Source organism: Vipera berus (genome assembly GCF_964194415.1).
Source record: "Vipera berus genome assembly, chromosome: 1".
NCBI classification, from domain to species: domain Eukaryota; kingdom Metazoa; phylum Chordata; class Lepidosauria; order Squamata; family Viperidae; genus Vipera; species Vipera berus.
In genome coordinates this window covers 199,135,153-199,156,997 of record NC_138202.1, presented here as the reverse complement: position 1 = coordinate 199,156,997, position 21,845 = coordinate 199,135,153, and the positions used below count along the sequence as shown (strand labels likewise).

At 38.9% G+C, this 21,845-nt stretch overlaps 2 protein-coding genes across 3 annotated transcripts in view; one reads left to right on the top strand and one right to left on the bottom strand.

Annotated features, from left to right (window-relative positions):
* Positions 1–11,797, top strand: part of PPP3R1 (protein phosphatase 3 regulatory subunit B, alpha) — a 44,884-nt gene extending 33,087 nt beyond the window's left edge. For both annotated transcript variants that reach the window (XM_081312615.1, XM_081312616.1), the window contains 4 exons: positions 6,495–6,671; positions 8,317–8,376; positions 9,176–9,360; positions 9,733–11,797. In XM_081312615.1, coding sequence (XP_081168741.1) covers positions 6,495–6,671; positions 8,317–8,376; positions 9,176–9,360; positions 9,733–9,780 — 470 coding nt within the window. In that variant the 3' untranslated portion in view covers positions 9,781–11,797. The remainder of the gene's footprint in view (positions 1–6,494; positions 6,672–8,316; positions 8,377–9,175; positions 9,361–9,732) is intronic.
* A 1,613-nt stretch (positions 11,798–13,410) lies between these two features.
* PNO1 (partner of NOB1 homolog) lies at positions 13,411–21,810 on the bottom strand. Its single transcript, XM_081315363.1, has 7 exons — positions 21,347–21,810; positions 19,887–20,036; positions 18,910–18,993; positions 18,163–18,223; positions 16,423–16,540; positions 15,115–15,185; positions 13,411–14,343 (listed from the first exon to the last, which is right to left on the bottom strand). Exons 1-7 carry the CDS (start codon positions 21,530–21,532, stop codon positions 14,276–14,278), a joined length of 738 nt encoding a protein of 245 aa, XP_081171489.1. The 5' UTR covers positions 21,533–21,810; the 3' UTR covers positions 13,411–14,275.
* Between the last annotated feature and the right edge of the window lie 35 nt (positions 21,811–21,845).

Genomic DNA, 21,845 nt, shown 5'->3' with positions numbered 1-21,845 from the left:
AAACTTTTATTCTTTAAACTTAAATTTTGTTTATTTATTGGTATCCCATCTTAATTATTTTTATAAATAATTTGCACAATATTCTTTCCTCCTCCTAGTTTCCCTACAACAACAAACCAGTGATGTGAGTTGGGCTGGGAGAGAGGACTGGCCCAAAGTCATCCAGCCAGGGTTTTGTGCCTTAAGCAGGACTAGAATTCAGTCTCCTGGTGTCTAAACCAATAGACCAAACTGTCTCTCATTACCAGCTTTAAAACAAGGAGGAAGGCCAATTATAATTCTTGGAAGTAATTCAGCTTTAATTATAATTTAATATAACAATGTAGTATATGGAATTCAGCTAAACTGAATTTGTATATACAAAATATCTTTATGGTGTTCTGTTGTATTCTTGTATCAGTACCTTGCAAAGCTACTCCTAAGATATTGAGGGATTCATTGAAATATTGTCTGGGAGTTGAAAAAGAAAGGATGGGAGGATTAGTTATGCATAAAAAGTGTCATTAATCTTTCTTCCCAAACGTTATGCACAAAGTGAATGATTTAAATTAGTTTCAACAAAAGATGACAATTAGTTTCAACAAACCATGACAATTTATTCTCAGTCCCTTTGAACTTCTTTAACTAACAGATGTACAATTGCAATTCTGTGTTCTCTGAAGACTTGGAGTATGTACAAAATAATAACAATAAAACAAAACCATTCCCTTCACTATAAAGATGCCCAAAGAAAAATACAAGGCAGTAAATCCATATTTAAAACTTAACGGTTTTTGTTGCCTTCTTAAATGCTGAAATTTAAAAACATATCAGGGCAAAATATTCCATAAGAAGGAGAACATCATGGAAAAGATCTACCTCAAAATCCACAATCCTCTTCTGATGGACATATGATGAAGTGTCTTACTGGACAGGCAGAACCATGCTTGATAAGATGGTATCTTATAGCCTCCTGGAACCACACCAAGCAGGGCTTTATAGGTAATAACCAGTGCTTTGAATCCTGCCCAAAGTTTTACTGGCAACTAAGGTAGTGATTACAATATAGAGTGACACATTTTCTCTGTTAACTTCCTGGACACCAGATTTTCTACCCATTTAAACTTCTGGGTTATCTTAAAAAAAAACACATGAAATACAGGTATGTATTCCACATAAATGCCCAAGTCACAATTACGATATTGCAGCGAACCACAATCATGGGATTGCCATTTCATTTTATAAAGAATCCAAAGTCATAACGAAGTGTAATTTCATGAATGAATTAAAGAATTTATTCTACTTATCTCATATGGTTCTATCCAGTTGATAGTTGGATTTGAGCTAATGGAAGTGACATCATTTGCAACGAAATCAGCAAAATCATCTAGGTAGTCCCATCACTAAAAATGTTACAGGTTAGATTAGATTAGATTAGATTAGATTAGATTAGATTCTGCAGATACAGCAGACTCTAGTAGTTGTATTTATCACTACAGTACTATGAAAGCCCAAAACCTATTTGAATGGTTGCTTGGTCAAACTGACTTTTCACTTGCTTTATCTCCCAACACTCCTCAAAACTGTTAGGGATTGGTAACTGAAAAGAGGCCTTGCAGGAACAATTTCACCTAGTCATTTGGTTATGCTCTCCCCAGAATGAACCAAATGGATTAGGAACTTTCTACTTTATCATTAAGAGAACCCCCAAGTTCTAAGTGTTTTGATTTTGTTCTCAGTATGCTAAAATTATCTTTACAATATTGCACTCAGAAAAATTTCTAAAGACTTTTTTGTAGCATTGTCAATTCTAATTGTACACTAGAATTAAGATTTTGTTATGTATATGCTGTTCCTGAAATCATATTGGAAGAACATCATGCTTTCAGGACTGGTAAGTATATATTCAACAGTTACTGGATGTTCCACTGGCTTAGATCTTTCAATAATATGAATATTAATGGATTGAATCTCAGTGCATGATATTTGAAAATTGATACTACTTTTAGTATGAATTTACATTTGTTTTGCACAAATGTTGATAGTCTTAATAGGGTTCTGGTTCTTTTTGCTCCCAAATTGGAATTACACACAACACAGCTTTTCACCTTTCCAGAAGGCTGTTAATTAGATTAGAACTCTTATTTTTCAAAGTAATTAATATAATCATACTTTTGACCAGACCTATATTGTCATCTTCACAGAAAATGTTTTACTTTATTATGCCACCTTTTGGAGGAAGAAAATGCACCTTGTAAGATGCTAATATATACTCGAAACTGTATTACGTAAATACAGAGCACCATTACATTCATACCTAAACTGAGTTTTGAATAGAAATTACTAATTTGTATCTCGTTCATAATCCAATGGATACTTAATAGTTTGCAAAGATTTGATCAAGATTGCTAGTGACATAGAAAAAAGAATGTTACTTTTAATTGTCCTCCAATTTGCTATACAGGTAGTCCTCAACTTATGACTATTTACTTAACAGTTCAAATTAACAATGGCCTCAGAAAGGGTGCTATATGGTCTTTAAAATCTGAAAGTCCTGCTTGGATTTTGGCAAAGAAGAATGTGGTGCCTAAGTGGAATCCCCCAGGGCTTTCCTCCCCCCCCCGAAGCACATGGGACTCTATCCATTTAATGACCTGAGCAATTAGTTAACTATTGGAACTGGGAGTGCCAGGATTCTGGTTGTTAAGTGAAGCGTCGGATATTTCACTTAACAATCATTTTGCTTAACAACTGAAATTCCAGTCCCAGTTGTGGTTGTAATTTGAAGACTATCTGTACTTTATAACATAGGCATGCAGTCTTCTGAAAGTGCTTCCATTAGATCAGGCATGTCCAAAGTCCGGCCCGCGGGCCATTTGTGGCCCGCGGGGCGGTTTAATACGGCCCTCAACAGCCCTCCCTGCTGTATGTAAATGCGGCCCTCCCACGGCCCTCCCTTCTGATTGAGGGCCGCCCCTTCGGGAGCTGCTCCCGCCTCCCCCGCCGAGGGGCCGCCCCAGGAAGCGCAGGCCGGCCCAGCTGCCGCCAGCCAGGCTCCGGGGCTCCACGCGGCTTCCTCCGCCTCCTCCGCCAGGCCTGCTCGGGGCCCGGGGCGGCTCCAGTGCGCAGGGGAAGCGCGTGGAGAGCGGATCGCGCCCTCATCCCGGCCGGAGCGCAGCCCAGAGGAGGAGCCGCTGGGCCGGGCATGCCCTGAGCGGCCGGGGGTCTCCGGTCGGGCCATGCGGCGCTGTGGCCGAGGCGGGGGTGGCCGGCGGGGGTCTCGGCCTGCCCGCCCGTCCCGCTGAGCACCTTCCCTACGCGCTGCGGCTGCCCATGGCGGCGGCTCCGGCGGCGCTGGGGCTCCCGGGCGCGGGGGCTCCAGCGGTGCCGGGCTGGCCGCTCTGGTACCACAAGGACCTGAGCCGGGTGGCGGCCGAGGAGCTGCTGGCGTGGGCCAGGCGGGCCGGCAGCTTCCTGGTGCGCGACAGCGAGAGCGTGGCCGGCGCCTTCGCCCTCTGCGTGCTGTGAGTCCGGGGACCCGCGGGCGCCGCCTTGGGGACGGGCCGCGGGAGGGAGGGAGGGGAGGGGGCCAGGGCGCGCCTGCAGAACACTCCCCCCCGAGGCTGGGCATTCCGTGGCGGCGGCCCTGGAGCCTGGAGCGGGGTCTGTCCAAGCCTCCGATTTCTTTCTTTCTTTCTTTCTCTTTCTTTCTTTCTTTCTTTCTTTCTTTCTTTCTTTCTTTCTTTCTTTCTTTCTTTCTTTCTTTCTTTCTTTCTTTCTTTCTTTCTTTCTCTTTCTTTCTTTCTTTCTTTCTTTCTTTCTTTCTTTCTTTCTTTCTTTCTCTCTCTCTCTCTCTCTCTTTTCTCTTTCTTCTTCCTCTCTCCTGCCTCCATTCTCTCTTCTTCCTTCCTTCCTTCCTTCCTTCCTTCCTTCCTTCCTTCCTTCCTTCCTTCCTTCCTTCCTTCCTTCCTTCCTTCCTTCCTTCCCTCCCTCCCCCCATTCGTCCTTTCTCCTCCCTGTCTCCTTCCCTCCCTTTCTCCCCCCCCTCTCAGCCCTGCCTGGCGCTGGAGTCCCGGGGGTGATCTTCCGCCATGGAATCCGAGACGACTTTTTCGGCTGCAGAAATGTCAGCCTCCCGGGACGGGCTGGGCGACCCCCCGGCGGGGAGAGGTGACTCCCCTCCCCCTTCTAGTGGCTTTCCCGACTCCGGCCGCGCCGATCTGCCGCTCCTCCGGTGGGTTGAAGGGCCGGCTGCCTGGCCGAACCGCCGCGCTCCTTCCCCTCGCCCCGGGCTTGGCGCGGCATCTCTGCCGGTGCAGCGAGGCTGACGGTGCGCGCCTGGCCTGGCTGAGCGCGTGGCGGTTCGGCCAGGCAGGAAAAGGTGCAGGAAGCGGCCGCCGCCTGGTAACGGCCCCCGGGCTCACAACGTGGAGGCGGCGAGCAAGCGCGCGCTCAGGGCGAGGCGGCCGCGGTCCAGTGAGGGAAGAGCACCGAGGGAGTGGCCGGCCGGGCTGCGCTGCTGCCGAGCAAAGCTCGGCCGGGGCGCCCGCTCTGCTCTGCCTGGCGCCAGCTCAGAGACTCCGCCCGCCAGGCCCTTCTCCTGCTCAGCCAGGCCAGGCGCGCACCGTCAGCCTCGCTACACCGCCTCCACGTTGTGAGCCCGGGCGCCGTTACCAGGCGGCGGTCGCTTCCCGCACCTTTTCCTGCCTGGCCGAACCGCCGCGCTCCTCCCCCCCCCCCCCGCCCCGGGCTTGGCGCAGCGTCTGTGCCGGTGCAGCGAGGGCGCGCCTTCTTTGCCGCCGGAGCTGCCCCGGCTTCGAAGCCCTCTGGCTCCCCTGGGCGAAGGCAACGTCCAGGGAAGGGCGTGTGTGTGTGTGTGTGTGTGTGTGTGTGTGTGTGCACGTGCACGCATTCTGTGTTTCACAGCCATTTTATGGGCTGGGATGTGGGGAGCTGGACGGGTAGGTAGGGCCCTGGCCTAGCAGAATTTGTGAAGTGGTGGAAGTGTGTGAGCTGTTACCAGAGAGTCTGACCTTGTCAAAGTAAGTTTGACAAGGTCAGACTCTCTGGTAACAGCTCACACAGTAAGTTTTTTTAAAATTTATTTAAAATACATTGTGAAAACTCAGCTGTCAGTTGATCTTATGTTATAAAATGAAAAGTATGCCATTTGCAATTAACTTGGCATAAAATAATTCATTTGCATTTAATTGTAATTGTTCAAAGAATGTTCGGAAAAATGTTCGGCCCTCCAGCATGTTCACTTCATCCAATCTGTCCCTCTTTGAAAAAAGTTTGGACACCCCTGCATTAGATCAAGAATTGGCTAAAACTTACAAAGCACATTTTATTATTTCAGTAATCTATTCTATAATATATAGCGAGTGTGTATGTGTATGCACACAGACACATATGTTTTGTAAGTGTTATATAAAACTTTGTACAGTATTTCTGGTGGTTTTTGAATTCAATGGAAAAAAATTATTTTCAGTTGGTTTACCTAATAGCTGGGTTACTATGGACTTCATCTAATATAATGAAATAGACCTTTTTCTTTTTCCTGTAATGTTGGGATGGTGTGATGTGATGTAGAAGCAATCAATTATGTGACTAGAGTTCAGTCATTAGCTGATATTCATCTACTAACCAATGTTAGGTATAATTCCTTCAGTCTATAGGAAAATTCCTTAACATTTACAGGTCAAGTGTATTCAAGGAATATGTAGAACTACACACATCACATACTTTCTGTTACTTATTCAGCTTATTCTGCTACTTGTAAAATGACATATGGTGTGGCTATCTTTTTTTTTTACTGTTGTTGGATACAAAGATGATGCAACATTCCATTTCATTCTAATGTTAATTTTTCCTCAAAGAAAACATCCAGGCTTATATTCTAGAATATTATAGAATGAAATAATATACATTTCCGCCAAAAAAAAATTTGGCAAAATTTTATTTTTTTAAATAAAGAATATTTGATCATTCAATAGACAGTTAAAGAGAATGGCATCTAATCCTTTGATAATTTCTTAATTGTGTTATAAATTTAATATTTGATCAACACCAGTTCAGTTTCATAAGGAGTTAAAACTAAAAATAGAAATAAACTCATTTTTTATGGATTGTAACTGACCTCACTCTCATTCCCTCCTATTTAAAAGATAACTGACGTGGGTTAGATAATTAAAAGGAGATTTGTACCTGACAGATGCTTGTAAACATGAGGCTGAAGTTAACTAAGCACTGTTAGTCCTTTGAACACTTGAGTCAGCATATATTAGGTTATACAGAGCTCTAAAGTAAGGTGTGCAATGTCCTGTCCTGTGAAAGGTAATCCATATTAATTTATTACATTTAAAGCTGTTTGGGTGTAAGAGTAAGGGGATATGCACATTCTTAAATAGTTGTCATTTTTAGATCTGAACAAGATATTGTATTAGAAGGAAGAACTATTATATATTCAGTTTAGGTTTTCATATTTCTCTGTCTTTCCCCTACCCCTTTGCCAGTTGATGCAGATGAGATTAAACGATTGGGGAAGAGATTTAAGAAGCTTGATTTAGATAACTCTGGTTCTTTAAGTGTGGAAGAATTTATGTCTTTGCCTGAGTTACAACAGAATCCCTTGGTACAACGAGTAATAGATATATTTGATACAGATGGAAATGGAGAAGTAGACTTCAAAGGTAAGAAAAGTTTAATTTGCTATACACTTATTCAAACTGTCAGGTTTTGCCTAACGTGATAAGATATAGAATTTTTGTAGTTTTTCTAAGTTAATTATAAACTTCAGTTATTCACGTTCTATGTGATAATGTAGCTTTCCAGTTGAGAAATGTTTTGTATTATGAGCTAGGAAGGATTCATAATGCTTCTATTCATAAATAGTTTCTCTGAAATGTTGGAAAGCATTTAACAGTTTCGTAATTGTATATCTGTTTGGGAAAAGGAAAAATGGTTTGTCCTGCTCACGAGTGCAATTCCCTCAGTGGAAACATTTCATTTGATTCAGTTTTTAAAAGTTCTAATCACCATAGGTTAACCCCATCTAGGAATTAGTTTCTTGGACAGTTGTTCCACAGCTGAAAATCCTATTTATCCCTGATACCTTTTCAAATGACACAAGGATTACAGAAGAACCATTAAAAGTCTTAATGCTGAGTTTGGTTAGTGTGAAACGAAGTGATCTTGGAGATAGTCACGGTACTTTAGAATTTGAAAAGTAAAACTTATCAAAAAGTAAAATAAACAAAAGTCCCAGGCTGTATTTTTTAAAAAATAGTTTAGGAGCATATTTTAAAAAATTAAATAATCTGTCAACCTAAAGAAACAGAATTTTAAGCTTCCACATTCAATATTTTTTTATCTTCCGTCAGTAATTAGATCACTATTTTTGGGCTCCATAGCTGATTTGGGTTGGCTCTAGATACTTGCTTTTAAAATGCAGATGATAACCAAGTGGGCATGTTTGGATGTTTGATATGATTCAAATGCAAAGAGATTATGTTTTTCTATTCATTCCCTTTCAACTATTGATGACTCCACACAGAGTTCCTTGACTCTTGAATTTTGGAGACCTGTAGGGAGATGAAAAATAAAGTATTCTGTTTTATTGTTCTAATGCCCCTTAACACTTACAGGGAGAAATAACATCAGTTGCAATAATTATACCTGCACCTTGGGCAGAGTGTTGTAGTATGGCAATTGACCAGAGCTGCCCTTGGCAGCCTTAGCTGCTCACTCAGGCATCAACCCAAGCAAAGCTGGCCACGTCTGGAAAGCCTCATCCCCTTTCAGCCTGTCAGCACAAGCAAAGCTGCCCAGACCCAGGAAGGCTTTGCTTGAGCTAATAGGCCAGATGGATAGTGAATCTTTCAGGCCATAGCAGCCTTGTTTGTCTTCTCGGGCCAAATGAGCGATGAGATAGGCAGGTAGAAGGAGCTGCAGCATCCCTGTGGTTCTAAGTACAGGTGGACTGCCAAGGACCTGAATTGGTACCACATGACCACAGGTGGTGCTGCAGTGATTTTAACTTTGCGCACGGGATATAAGTACCTTGGTCCACCAACATTGTAATTTCAAACAGTTGCTGAACAAATAGTTGTAAGTCAATGATTATCTTTAAAAGCTGCATTTTTATGTGTCTTTGGAGAGTCACAAGATCTTGTCAAATAAGAAAATTGAAGTACATAGTACCTAACTCGGGGTCATAAAACAATAATTAAAAATTACTGCTTTTAAGATTGTTACGGAAGAAAATTTGAGAGTATTTTCCAAAGTTTGGGATATATAAAATATTTTCTAAATTATCTTTATACCTGTATTCTGTAGAATTTATAGAAGGAGTCTCCCAGTTCAGTGTCAAAGGTGACAAAGAGCAGAAGTTGAGGTGTAAGTATATTATGTTGTGTTAATTACAAGTTACTATGTTTTATTAAAAAGTTGTTTTTCTGTTCTTCCTCACTTAATCTTACTTCATAAGCCATTTTAAGTTTTAATGTACCTTGGGCTAGATAACAGTTGGAAGATTCATCAACGTGATTTTCATATTTCTGAGATAAAGTAAATGGCTTTTACATAAAAATGGCTATTCTAATACTTCTCCATCCCCCCTTTCCTTTTGATACTTTGAACAATGAGATATTTGCTAAGAAATAGTGCATAGAATTGATTTTTAACTCTTCCTTAGCAATAACATGTAGCTGGAAATTATACAGTTACATAGACGTAACTATTCTTGCTGAATTTTAGCAATGAGAATTTGAGAAGATATACAACAGTATGTTTCAGATAATGCAAATTACATCATAGTTTATATAAATCCCATAGAAGTAGGGATTTATATAACAAAATATAAAATAAAGTAGTCATTGGTTATTTGTATAGTGATGTCAGACTTTTCATAACTAGTCCTTAGAAGATTAAATGAGATTACTGACTCTTACTTAGTTTCAGCAAGCTAGAATTTAAGGAGAAATTTCTTTAATTTTCCTTCAATTGTAAGAATTTCCAAGCCTTGTGTTACACTGATTCACTAAGGCAAAATCTCTTTGAAAACTTTTCCCATAATCTCTTAGTAGCTGCAGTGAATTGTTTCTGTTAAAACAAGACATTCAAAAGCCTCACCCTCAGCTTTCCCAGTCTCTCAGAAAGTCTTACTCAGAACTGTATTTTTCTTTTTTCTTGGCAGTTGCTTTTCGCATCTATGACATGGACAAAGATGGTTATATTTCCAATGGGGAGCTTTTCCAGGTTTTGAAAATGATGGTTGGGAACAATCTCAAAGATACCCAGTTGCAGCAAATTGTAGACAAAACCATAATAAATGCAGATAAAGATGGTGATGGAAGAATATCCTTTGAAGAATTCTGTGCTGTAAGTGTATTTTTCCCCATCATTGCAATTAATATTTTCATATATCCATTACAGTTTATTCAGCAACTAATGTTTTTGTTATTTCACCTTTGACAGTTCTCTTATATGTGTCATTATAACGATTTCAGTGTGTGCTTCATAACAATCATAAGTAGAAGTATTTTTTAAAAAAATTCAACACCCACCTAGTTCAAAATAATCAGGCTGGTTAGGAAGAACTATAATTGGATTCTAGGCCAATTACATCAATTTTATCTAATGTATGAACCAACATATTTATTACTAATATTTTAAATCCGATTATTCTTGTCCTACCTATTGTTGTTTCATGTCTTTTTAATTCTCACAGTATTTTTTTTATCAATATTTCAGGTTGTAGGAGGCCTAGATATTCACAAAAAGATGGTGGTAGATGTGTGACTCTTTATGATACTACCCAACACTTTTGCTTTCTTCTCCATCTCTGAAGATCTGCTCAAGACGTCCAGCAATGCTCTCTGTGTATTTAAATGGAAGTATTTTTCTCTGTGAAACCATATTTTCCAACATGAGCCTCATGAAGCCAACTAAGTGTTGTTGAACTTTCATTCTCTCAATAACGCAAGTGTAGCACTTTAAAAGTCTGAAGGACAGCAAAATGGAAAGAGCATATCAGTGTGGTGGAGAAAGGGAAGGGGGTTGGCTTTTTAATTTATTTTTCTCAACTTTTATAACAAGAAAATATCTATCTATATATATATATGTGTGTGTGTGTATTTATATATAGATATATATGTTGTGCTTTCTATTTAGTAGTTAGGCAAGCTTTAATTTAATATACTTGATTTAGGCATAAAACTAGAGTACAAAAGTGCCAAGCAGATTATTATATAGTTCAACACATATAGATATACATCTTTACTTTTATGTCACACAGATACACACATGCAGGCAAATATACTTTAGAAGAATATAATGTTTTAATGGATGTTAGGTCAACTTTTTCCTGTAACTGTTTCAGATGTTTATATATTGGCTGGCTGAATAGCATCATTTCCTGTTAATTTATCTTAATTACATTTTTGTATGACAGGAATGTAGGTTAGTTTGTGTATATACCGTATGTACACTATTTAATAGTATATGCATGTACATATATGTACACATACTATTTATGGGTATTAAAATAGCAAGGCATGTTATAAAAATTTAATTGCCAAGAACTAGGTTGTATGTGCAAAAAGATGCTTATTTCATTTTTTCACTTAATAAATGAACACAATTGCATAAAATAAACCTAGTGAACATTGGCTCTTTTCCATTAAGTATAGATAAAACAGTTGTAAAGACACTTGTTTTTCAGTACTAATCTTAATTAAGAATTAGGATTAATTTCCTAGGATACTTTCTGCAGTGAGATTACAAAACCTCTCATGCCATTAAAATATCTTCCAACTATATAGTTTAATATACTCATTTAAGTTGCATAAGTTGCATAAAGCCTGGTAATATTTTATATATGTGTATATAGGTTTATTACAGGAAAAACATTAACCTCTGCCATAGGGAAAGAGGTAAGGTTCACATTATCTTTTTTTTTAACCTCCTGATCGTCAGCTGGAGAATTCTTTTTTCTAAATTTGTTTTTATCATGACTTGTAATTGACAGTAACTTTATATGTGTGATATAAAAGTAGCAAGGCATGTTATACAACTTTATATCATTCTTTTTCTGCAATGGTACTATTGGCTAGAAAAAAATTGTTAAGATTTTTAGGATAGTACGCCCTTTCCTCTAGCAATTTTTCTATTTGAAACGTTTTATAATCCGCAGTGGAAAGGCAGGTTGCTCAAACTTAAAATCAGTTGCCTCCCAGCCAGCCATAGCTGTTCCTTCAATTGAGTGCTGCACATCATGGGCTCTGTCTGTGAGAGAGAAATCCAGGTGCTTGGTGTCCTTGCATGACATGAAGTTTTGCATGTAGATCGATTTGAAATGTTCCTCGTTTACATGATTTGCATAATTTTTAAAAAAGATAATGTTGCCAAACTTTTGGTAAATGTTAAAACAGAAAATCTCCACTACATGTATCTTTCTTCCTCTGGATCAGTATGTGGATTATAATCCCAGCCAGTGGTTGTATTTGTTCCATTGTCAACTGCCATGTGCTCTGCTTCAGGGGGAACTAGTCTTTTGTGAATTTTTTTGTACATAAATATTTGTTACAAATATTTTAGCAATTGCTTTCTATTTCTTAATTGCTTGTGCATACCCTTGCTGGCATAATAGAAAATAGTGCTAATGTTACTTTCGTACTGGGGGAATGAGCTTTTTTTAGTTTGTGTGCAAAAATGGGTTATGTTGAATGTTTAGATTTTTCCTCTGCATGCTATATCATACATTGTTGGAACTATAGGAACCTTAATGTATGAATAAAAATAAACTTTATGAACTTTACTGCATGGTGTTAAAACTTGTTGATTTTTTTTCTGAATTTCAGATCTGATTGTACCAAAATTATTTGATGCTTTTATATATAATTAAATACCTGTAACAATATTTGCCCTTTTTTTCAGTGACAGATCATTTAACAGCAGGTAGCATCAGATTTAATGTTTATAGGGATAACCAATTCCCAAATTAATTTTTCTTTTAGACATGTTAACTATCCTGTATTAGTGAATAGGAACCATTAGATCCAAGATACATTAAGCTGTAATTTTATGGTAGTTTTTGGCACACTTATGGGGAGAATTTTAGTTGGTCAGTTTTATTCTTAGTTCCACGGTAATACCAATTTTACTTTAAGCATAGTATTTTTTCTAATTTTGCAATCTTGACTCATTGCACATATAAGGGAAAGTTCCATCTAAGATGTATCTACTGTAAACCTCGGAATAATGAATTTAGGATTGAATGCACATATTGTCCATTCCTATTTCAGCACAGAATCTTATATTTTTTTAAAAAAAAACCAATAGTATCTTAGATCCAAAGAGCCTCATGTAGAATTTAAAAGAATCCCCTTGAATCTGTAAAGAGGGCTTTTCTTGTACTATCTCTGAAACTTACAAAACATATGGGGCTGTAACTAAGAACTGGCACCATACATACAATATATAATTCAGCTATTCAATCTGATTTTGCAAATTGACATTAAGCTTGAGTTACTGGGAATTTACATAGTAGTTTAAGAGCTAGTTTGTGGTATTAAAATTATGAATTTTACTATGAAAGGATCTTTAGTTTGCTATTAGCAAGCTCTCATTAATCCATCAGCATTCATGGGATAGGACATTTTTTGTTAGCAACTTGCAGAATCTTACAGCAAAAAATGGGGGGGGGAAATCAGTTGTTCCAAAAGCTGCTGTAAATTGTCTACATATTTGGGCCGTGAAATAATATGAAATGGGCTCTCTATAAATGTTTTAAGATGCCAAATTACTAAAAATTACATTTTAATGTGGAGACCTGCAAGGTTCTTTTACGATGGATAGATATTCATTTCCTGAGAGGTGGTTTGGTGTAGTGGTTAAAGACATTAGGCAGAGACCGAGTTTTAGTCCTGCTTTGGGTAGAAAGGCAACTGGGTCAATTCCATTCTCATAGCTCTAGGAAGGAAAAGTCAAGGCACTTCCCAAAATGTCTGCCAACAAAACAGCAAAAACTTGTTCAGGCAATTGTCAAGAGTCGAGACTAAAGGTGTAAGATTCCACTTGCCTCCATTTTTGTTTTAGACTTCTTTGGTGCCCTCTCAAGTCTAGTTTGCATTCTGTCTCTGCTGTAGAATTAGAAAGGCGGGTGGCCCTAATGCAAAAACAGCTAACCCTAGGATCTACTGTTGCTTTACGTATGTCCCTCTGTATTTCCACAATATTGAAAAAAAACTTACTTCTCTTCTTCCAGGAAGGAAGGTAGCAACATTGTAACAGCTTCCTCCTCCCTTGGGAAAAACATTTGTGATTGGAAACATTTGATCAACTTATTTTAACATCTGGATAGATGTAGTTAGATGCTTGTAGTCTGCTAGTTTAATAGACTTTAACCATAAATACATTTGTGTGCTAAATACAGCAAGCAGCCCCATGCTTTATTTGATAGAATAGCAGCTTCGCCAGCAATCAGTTATATTTCTAAATATCTTAGTATATTAAGAGTTGGGGATTTCTGCTAAGAACAATGCATCCAATAGTGACTTGCAGCATACTATACAAAGTATTCTGATCATTCAGTTAACCTTGCATCCATTCAATTTAAAACAATCATGTCAGCTAGAAGGAAATTCAAGTACCAGTTTTTATTGGATATAATTTCGTTTAGAATGCTTGCAGATAGATGTTTGAGAGCATTGCTGCAGCAGTTCTATTATATACCAGTCATGTTGGAACAGAAAATTGCTATCAGTTTACTAGGGATGTGAAGAATATTCCATGCATGAAACTGCTAGTTTTGAGTGGTGTAGTCATGAATTAATTCAGAAAGAAGTATTTGGGGGCAGGGAGAAAGTGGAAAATCCTAGGGATATTGGTGGCAACCAGAAACAAGAAAGTGATGCTACAAAGATCAGAGGGAGGAGCAGTTCAGGTGGTCATTTTCACTGAAAGCTAAGGATGTGGCAGTAGCTAGTGGGAAATGGAGCAAGGAAGTCTGCCACAAGCCAGAGGAGGGAAGAGATAGGCATTTCATATCAGCCTTGCCCAACTCACCCTTAAAATCCTTCTGTTTCAGCCCAAACTCTGGACAAACAAAATATCCCAAATTTTAGTTTGGCTGAATTGTCACCCCTTTGAAATGGTTTAGCAGAGCTTCTGAAACAATGTGTTTGGGTTTTAAAGAAAAGCACACTTTCTTGTAATCTACATTTTGACATGGCTTCTTTCTTCACGTGTTTTCCAGTATCTTGTGTAGAATTTTGTGACTTCAAAAACTCTGGTTTTAAAATCTTTCTGCTGCTCTGCTAGCTACTGCTCTAATATTGCCATAAACTTTAGATGGAGGACTTCCTGTTGAAGAAAACAGTGCATTAATACAACTGATTTATACCTAAAGATACATGTATTTTTAAAAATATAGCAAAGGTCTACAGTTATAATTAGTATAATAAAAACTATTAATAATAAACTATTCACTTAGGAATAGAATTTAGTTCTAGGACAATGCAAGCTCTTATCAGGCTGCTGTGTCATACATTCTTGAAGGAGATGGGCATTCTAGAAAGATGAAATATGTGTGCATATGTATATGTGTATGTACATGTATGTGTACACACACATTCATGTATGTATATATATTTAAAATTGGTACGGCTCAGGCCTTTTTCTAACTAGAATATCCCTAAATGAATGTGTGCTACTTTACATTAAACACAAAATTCTATATATTTAGGTTAGAATTTAGATGGCAGATGCAGAACAAGGGTAATAATGAAGCCCACCGATGAGCCATCAGTTTAATGATATGAAAAAAATAACTTAATTTCTTGCTCCAAAAACGTCTTCCAGTGTGACATATATGGAAAGCAGCAATTTTGTGCCATCTCAGGTTTTTCGGTGTTTGATTACCCACCCTTGAAAACTTGAGCTGTGTAGGGAAACAGCCTGTAGTTATGGCTCCTGATCCACTGATCACTGTTTATAGCCCTTAGATTATCCCTTGCCCTCATAGAAATGTCAAGTTACATTTCTCTAACTAAAAGCACTTTCTGCTTGCAAATCTTTCCTCCTTAACTGACAAGATTCAAAATATAATGTTAACAAAAGGAATACAAGTTTTACCTAGAATGAGATTGCAAATGGCTGTCCGTGCCATTTTAATATTCTGGAAAGATCCTAAAATATGAACTTTCCTGTAATTAAAAATAAAAGATTTCTTCACATATAAAGTTTAAGATATTGAACATCTGAAAGAATTCTACTTTTAGTCACTATACAATTTTATATAGCACTTTTATGTTTTTATACAAAAGCAGCTCCAAGATAAATTTACTTCCATAAGGACCAGTTTCAGCAACTGGTTATGCTTTGCCTTTACAATTCTTTAGAAATGTTCATAATGCCATCCTCACTTATTTCATTTCTGAACCATCTGTTGGGACACATTGAATGTCTTAACTGAGGCTCATTAACTCTTCAATTTTTGCTTCTCTTATTGAATTATAATACAATTACCATTGTACTTTTAAATATAGACAACCCATGACCCTGTGGGTTGTTTCTAAGATCCTTGCCAGATTCCTTAATATCTTCAACAATGGCATAACTTTTAATGTACTTAAAAAGTTCTTAAAATTCAGAGAGATCTATCTACCTTGAAAGTAACCCATGTTGAACTGTGTATCATAGTCAAACATTAGAAGTTGCTCACGGGAAATATGACATATTATGTCATAGAATGCTTTTTGATTATTTTTATCTCATGTTTTATAAAATTTGCCAAATTTCAGTTCCATGGGAGTCATGGGTCTGGATTTTGGATGTATTCCGTAAGTTAGCTCATTTGAGGTACCTTGGTTCAAAAAGCATTGCCCTATGATGTTTCATCCAGTTAAAGGTCATGAAGAGAATTTTAGTGGTATATAGCTACAAGTTGCTATAGACAGAGATACACACACCTGATTGTGATATTAAACAATTTGAAATAATGCCCATAAACCTTTTCTATTGCTACTTGTTTTTTGTAATATGTTGACTGATGAAGGCTAGAAATCTTGACAGCTTGAATATTTTTGAAATCTCTGAGCCAATCAAATCCAGGCATTATCATTATATGAGTAATAACAATATAGCACATATAGAGGCTTCATCTGCTGTCACCAGCAATGCATGCAAGGATATCAATTTGTATATATACTACTTTCAGCCAGAAGATACACTGTAAAGTGTCTTATTCCTAGGAATTTATCAGTAGGGTCCAATAAACTGAAGATTCAGTTTTAATATATCCAGCATGTATAATAAGCATGGCAAAATTATAAATGGGATTCTGCAATTGCTTAAAAATACAGAGGACTATTACATTAAAACCCGGAAGTTTATTAGCCAAAGTTCAACATTTTTAAAAGGTGGGAACTATATAATACTTACGAATCTGCAAGAACTATTCGCGTTCTTGTTACATTTTCAATAGTAAATTTGGTTTTTCCTCCTTTTCCAGCAATTCTTCCTATTGCTCTTGAAAGATGATCTCCTTTTAAAGGTTTCACTAAAGAGAAAACTCTGTTTTAATTATTTATTTACCACTTCCCTGGGCTTTAGTTTGTTCATGTTGGGAGTCCAATGAATTGTGACTGCTAAATCTGAGTGTGAGACTTAGTTCACTTAACAGTCAAGTGAGAACCAGTTAATTTTTTAAAGTATATATTTCAAAAAGATTCATGAAGTTCTACGCCCTATTCCCCCCACATTTTAATGGGCTATGCCATAGGTCGGCAACGCGCGGCTCCGGAGCCGCATGCGGCTCTTTAAGCCGTCTCCTGCGGCTCCCGGTCACTCGGTGGGCGCGCACCTCTCCGAACGGGAGGAGGTGCACGCGCACCACTCCAAAGGTTTGGAGAGCTGCGCGCGCACCTCTCGGAACAGGCGGAGGTGCGCGCGCACCACTCCGAATGGGAGGAGGTGTGCGCGCACCACTCCAAAGGTTTGGAGAGCTGCACGCGCAGGTCTCCAAACGGGTACCGCCGCTGCCCGTTCCAAGGTGCGCGTGCAGCTCTCCAAACCTTTGGAGAGGTGCGCGCACACCTCCGCCCGAACACCCGTTTGGAGACCTGCTGGTGTTCGGGCGGAGGTGCGGTTTGGAGACCTGCTGGTGCCGGTTTAGAAAGCTGCCGCGGCCCACAACAGCTTTCTAAACCGGCACCAGCAGGTCTCCAAACGGGTGTTCGGGCGGCAGTTTGGAGGTCCCGGGGGTGCCTCTGGTGGCGCCCAGGATGAAGGCGGCGCCGCAACCCAGCGCCCATCACCAGGGAGACCCGTCGCCGCTGGCGTGCAGGTGCGTCCACATAAAAAAAGTGGAACCGCGCGCGTGTATCCACGCACGCGCAAAAAACAAAACATTTTGCGCATGCGCAAAACATTTTTTATGCACATGCGCGTGGATGCACGCACGCGGCTCCCACTTTTTTTAATGTGTGATGGAACCGGTTCCCAGTGGCTCTTTTGCTTTTTCAGGTTGCCAACCCCTGGGCTATGCTGATAAGTAATAATACAAGAATTAAGATGACAGGATTCTAACATTTTCTCAACACTTCTCTCAGGTACACTGATGAAACAAGACAATCCACAGAAATGAAACCCAAATCTTTGTTGGTATAGAAAATCTGCTAACAAATAACATTTAGAAATATATATGTATACATATAGAGAAACAACAAATTAGTTTTGAGAGTGTTTGCTGAAACTAGAAAAAATTACACAACTCTAATCACAAACCATAATTATTTAGTAACATATCTCTAACAATGCTTTTGCTGTTCAGTCTGCATTAAAGATTCTCATGATAACTCAGCAGAAGGTCTAACAGTGACATTATGCAATAGTTGATCTTTTACAATTTTAACATACCCTTTGAAATCCACAAGACACGTTAACAGTTACAAATAAAGGTTGGCAGTTTTAACTGAGAAATAGTTCAACTAAAAAATTAATTGGTGGGAAATGATCTTTCAGACCAAACACTGAATACGTTTCAAAATTATTTTCAGAGGCTATTTCAGACTTTGATGTATTCCTATCAATGAATAACAGTTCTTAACTATATGTATCTCACATCCCAATACCCATTTATGTTCTGATCTTTTGATATCTTATACTGATTTTCATACTTACCATCTGTTACTTCAAATGATTCTAGAAAAAGCTCATCTAATCTGATCAATGCAAGTGCATCCTGAAAGAGAAAACAGTTGCTTTTTTAAAAAAAATAAATAAATATGACTTAAAAATACAGGATCAAGAACAGTCACTAGTAAGTCATATGTCACATGGATTCTCTGGCTTTGCATTACCAAGACAGTAAAATAATTGGCTAGAAATCTGAAATAATGGACAATAGTACTAAGTTCCCTAATACGCACACTTATACAAATACTTCAAAGAATACATAGCACTACATAATTCTGCAAGTCATCAATTGGCAGGAAATTACCTGTCAATTAAAATGTTCTTAACCCATGGGTTTTACCATCTCAAAATTAATCCGACTGTTTTCCAATTTATTTGTGCATGCTCATGGTACACCAATCCAGGCAAAGTAAAACCAAGTTTTGATCTGTATCGCTATTGCACATGCAAACCTCATCCACTGAGACATTTGTTTATTTAGATAATTTATATAATTGCTAATATCACCAAGGGGACTCGGTAATGTACAAAAGGATAAAAACCAGAACAAACATAAATTACAAATAAATGTAAACAAGTCTGTACAGATTCAGCAACTGGGCTCACAAAGTATTAAATCCCTCAGCTAATTATCCAAAAAGAACAAAATTCTTCCCCCAGTCCCGTATGAAGACACTTCTTAGATCTTTTCATTTCAAACAATGAAGTGAACTACAGTAGACAAGAACTTACCTCAACTTGAAATCCTAGTATAAAAGCTTTTACAAAATCTGCTGCTTTTGTCAAAGCACCTATGTCTTTTGTTTCTTTACAAGTCTAGAAAATAAAATAAGTTTTACAATTTAGGAAGTGATCCTTTGGAAGATTCATAAAATATTACATGAAGCACCACAATCTATTCTCCTAAATATTTAATTCAATTAATTCTCAATATTAACTTAAAAAATTATATTAACACAATATTCTATATTGCTTCTATTATATAAGGCTAATTTGACAGTGCTAATGAATAAATAAAAAAACTTCAAATCTGTATAGGAAGAATTATAATCATATTCTACATTGTGGTTGCCTAGAATTGATACATTCATTTCAAACCATTTAGAATTGACTTTTCCAATTTTAATAACTCTGATCTAAATGCTGTTTTAACAAACCAGCATTTTCTGAAATTAATAGAACTAATTATTAAAGCATTCTTTACAGATTCAAACATTGCTGTCAAGAATCACTGGGCCAAAATAATTAGTAAAGTTGTGAATCAATGTATTGATCTACTCTTCCTCATTTACCGAGGACAGAAACAGAAATTTCTGTTTAGCCATGCTAGTGGCATCCAAGTATAATTGCAATATAATTTGCTACTATCAAATATGCAACATGTTCTGGGTGGCAACTAGATAAATAGTTCCCTTTGTGAAAGATCTGCTCCTATTTAAACAATGCACATTTGACTTATCTATTTATAGTTGAAGGAATATTTATTTCATTGGAATGCCTTCCCATATAATTAAATTATTTGGAATTTTTATTGACCAAATTAATAAGGCTTATTATGGCTTACTGCTAAAACACTAAGCTGATAACTTGTTTTAACAAAATATTATTTCTAATGCCAAAAAGAAATATTAGGAGTGATTTTTTTCCCAACAACAGACACAAATACAAGACATCATTAACTTTTCAAAAACAGTAGACTTACTACTTACCTTTATCTCTACATTCCTTGTTTTTAAGTTAAATCTAATTTGAAGCTGCAAATGTTCTACAATTGGTGTAAAAATTTTCATCCAGTTCTCTTTCAAAGGAGTATATCTGTTTGCTGGTACAGGGATTTTTCTCAATTCACCTTTTCCACACTAGAAAAAATAGTAACCATCACATAATAAAATGTTCAGCAAATAAACTTATTCCACGCATTTAGTTTAACTCAGTTTACATACAATAAACTACAGAAAATAGTTTTTTTCCTAATATTAGATATATTAGAGATTCTTGCCTCTAAAGTTCTACCTATTCAAAATTAGAAAAGAGCTGTGTTAGTTTATGCGTTAGTCGATTATTCTGACATCAGATTCCTTCTGATTTTTTTTACTAAAAACTTATGTCCACCTTATACAGATCTAATAAAAACCCTGATTTCTATATACAATATGTATGGCAAACTCAGTCACCCTATAACAGTATATTAAGGATCAAACAAATTTGTTAAAGAGAAGCTAAAGCAGAATAAAATGGTAAAAATCCATTGCTTCCAATCCAAGGGCATTGCAGGTAACAACCAGCATTTTATCTTGCCCCAGGAAGCAAACTGGCAATCAGTGCAACTCACAAAGCAGAGGTGTTGCCTGGGCATACTGAGGCAGGCCCATCACTACTTGTGCCACTGCATTTTGGACCAGTTGAAGCTTCCAAGAGGTTTCCCAGGGCAGCCAGATGTAGACTGCACTGCAGTACCTAAGCCATAAGATGCCTCTCCAGAGCAATGACTGACCATCTCAACATCCATCCTGCTCCCCCCCCAACCAAGGGAGAACTGTACAGGGGCACAAGGGTGGATGCACCACCGCCATCCCACCTCTGCTACAGGTCATTGACAAGTGCGACCAAGACTTATCTCAGTACTAAAACCTTGCTTGAAGCTTGACTTTGACCTTCACCAAAATAGCTTTTTTCTCAGAATGAACACCAAAGCGAGGAACGGGAAGACTGGGATGCCTACGTTCAGATAGACCAGGGGTCTTCAAACTTGGGCCCTTTTATGACTTGTGGACTTCAACTCCCAGAATTCCTCAGCCAGCATGCTGGCTGAGGAATTCTGGGAGTTGAAGTCCACAAGTCATAAAAGGGCCCAAGTTTGAAGACCCCTGAGATAGACCCACCCCACCCACGATATAATTATAATAAATCAACCTGACGATTACAGTTGCGCGTAAAACCAGAGTAAGCCACATTCGGCTTACTCCTGGAACGTAGTATAAACATGGTCCTGAAACCCCCGCAGCTTAAAGCGCCTGCTTGCCGTTTGCACTGCAAAACGCCATATGCCTTTCCCCGAGAAACGCCAGGCCGGGAGGAGAAAACTTAATCTGCGCCCAGGCACCGAAGGAACGATTGCCGGTGACCCTTTTCTACTTCGGCCACCCCAGCAGCAACCGGCGTCACTTACGGCCAGGGCTTCCCCGCTAAGAGGAGGGAAATCCGGCCGCTTCCTTGGCACCGGGCTCTCGTTCGTGTCCATCTGGGGCTCCCGGCGCCTCTTCCGCCTGAGGACCTTCGTGAAGCCTTCTTGGTGAGTTTGTGTTTCCATCTCTGTCGGAGGCAGCGGCAGCCGCTCTTCGCCAGCGCTTTCCATCTCCACGCTCAGCCGGCCTTACCTAACACGATATTGACAGGAAGAGGCGGGGCTACGTCTCGGGCCACGCAAGAACAGCCGACAGAAGCCCTCCCGTTCCTCCACTTCGCACTCTATGGTTGGGCATCGCGCTCTCTTTCCCCGCCCTGTAGACTCAAGAGAGCGAAGGCCTGGCCTTGCTCCTCTAGCGCCCTGCCAGTGGGTTTCAGGTGGAAAGGGATTGCGGTGCTGCGCCAAAAAGGGAGTAAGGATCTACAACAGCCTGCGAATCTCTATGATCTAGTATACCGGATGTGTGACCTCTCCGTCGACT

Excerpts from the sequence above, each read along its gene's own strand:
- PNO1 (XM_081315363.1), bottom strand. The coding sequence starts at position 21,532 with ATGGAAAGCGCTGGCGAAGAGCGGCTGCCGCTGCCTCCGACAGAGATG. Across the intron at positions 18,224-18,909 it reads TACTAGGATTTCAAGTTGAG|GATGCACTTGCATTGATCAG; the intron begins GTAAGTTCTTGT and ends TTTCTCTTTCAG. Across the intron at positions 14,344-15,114 it reads CATTTGCAATCTCATTCTAG|GAAGTCCTCCATCTAAAGTT; the intron begins GTAAAACTTGTA and ends TTTCTTCAACAG.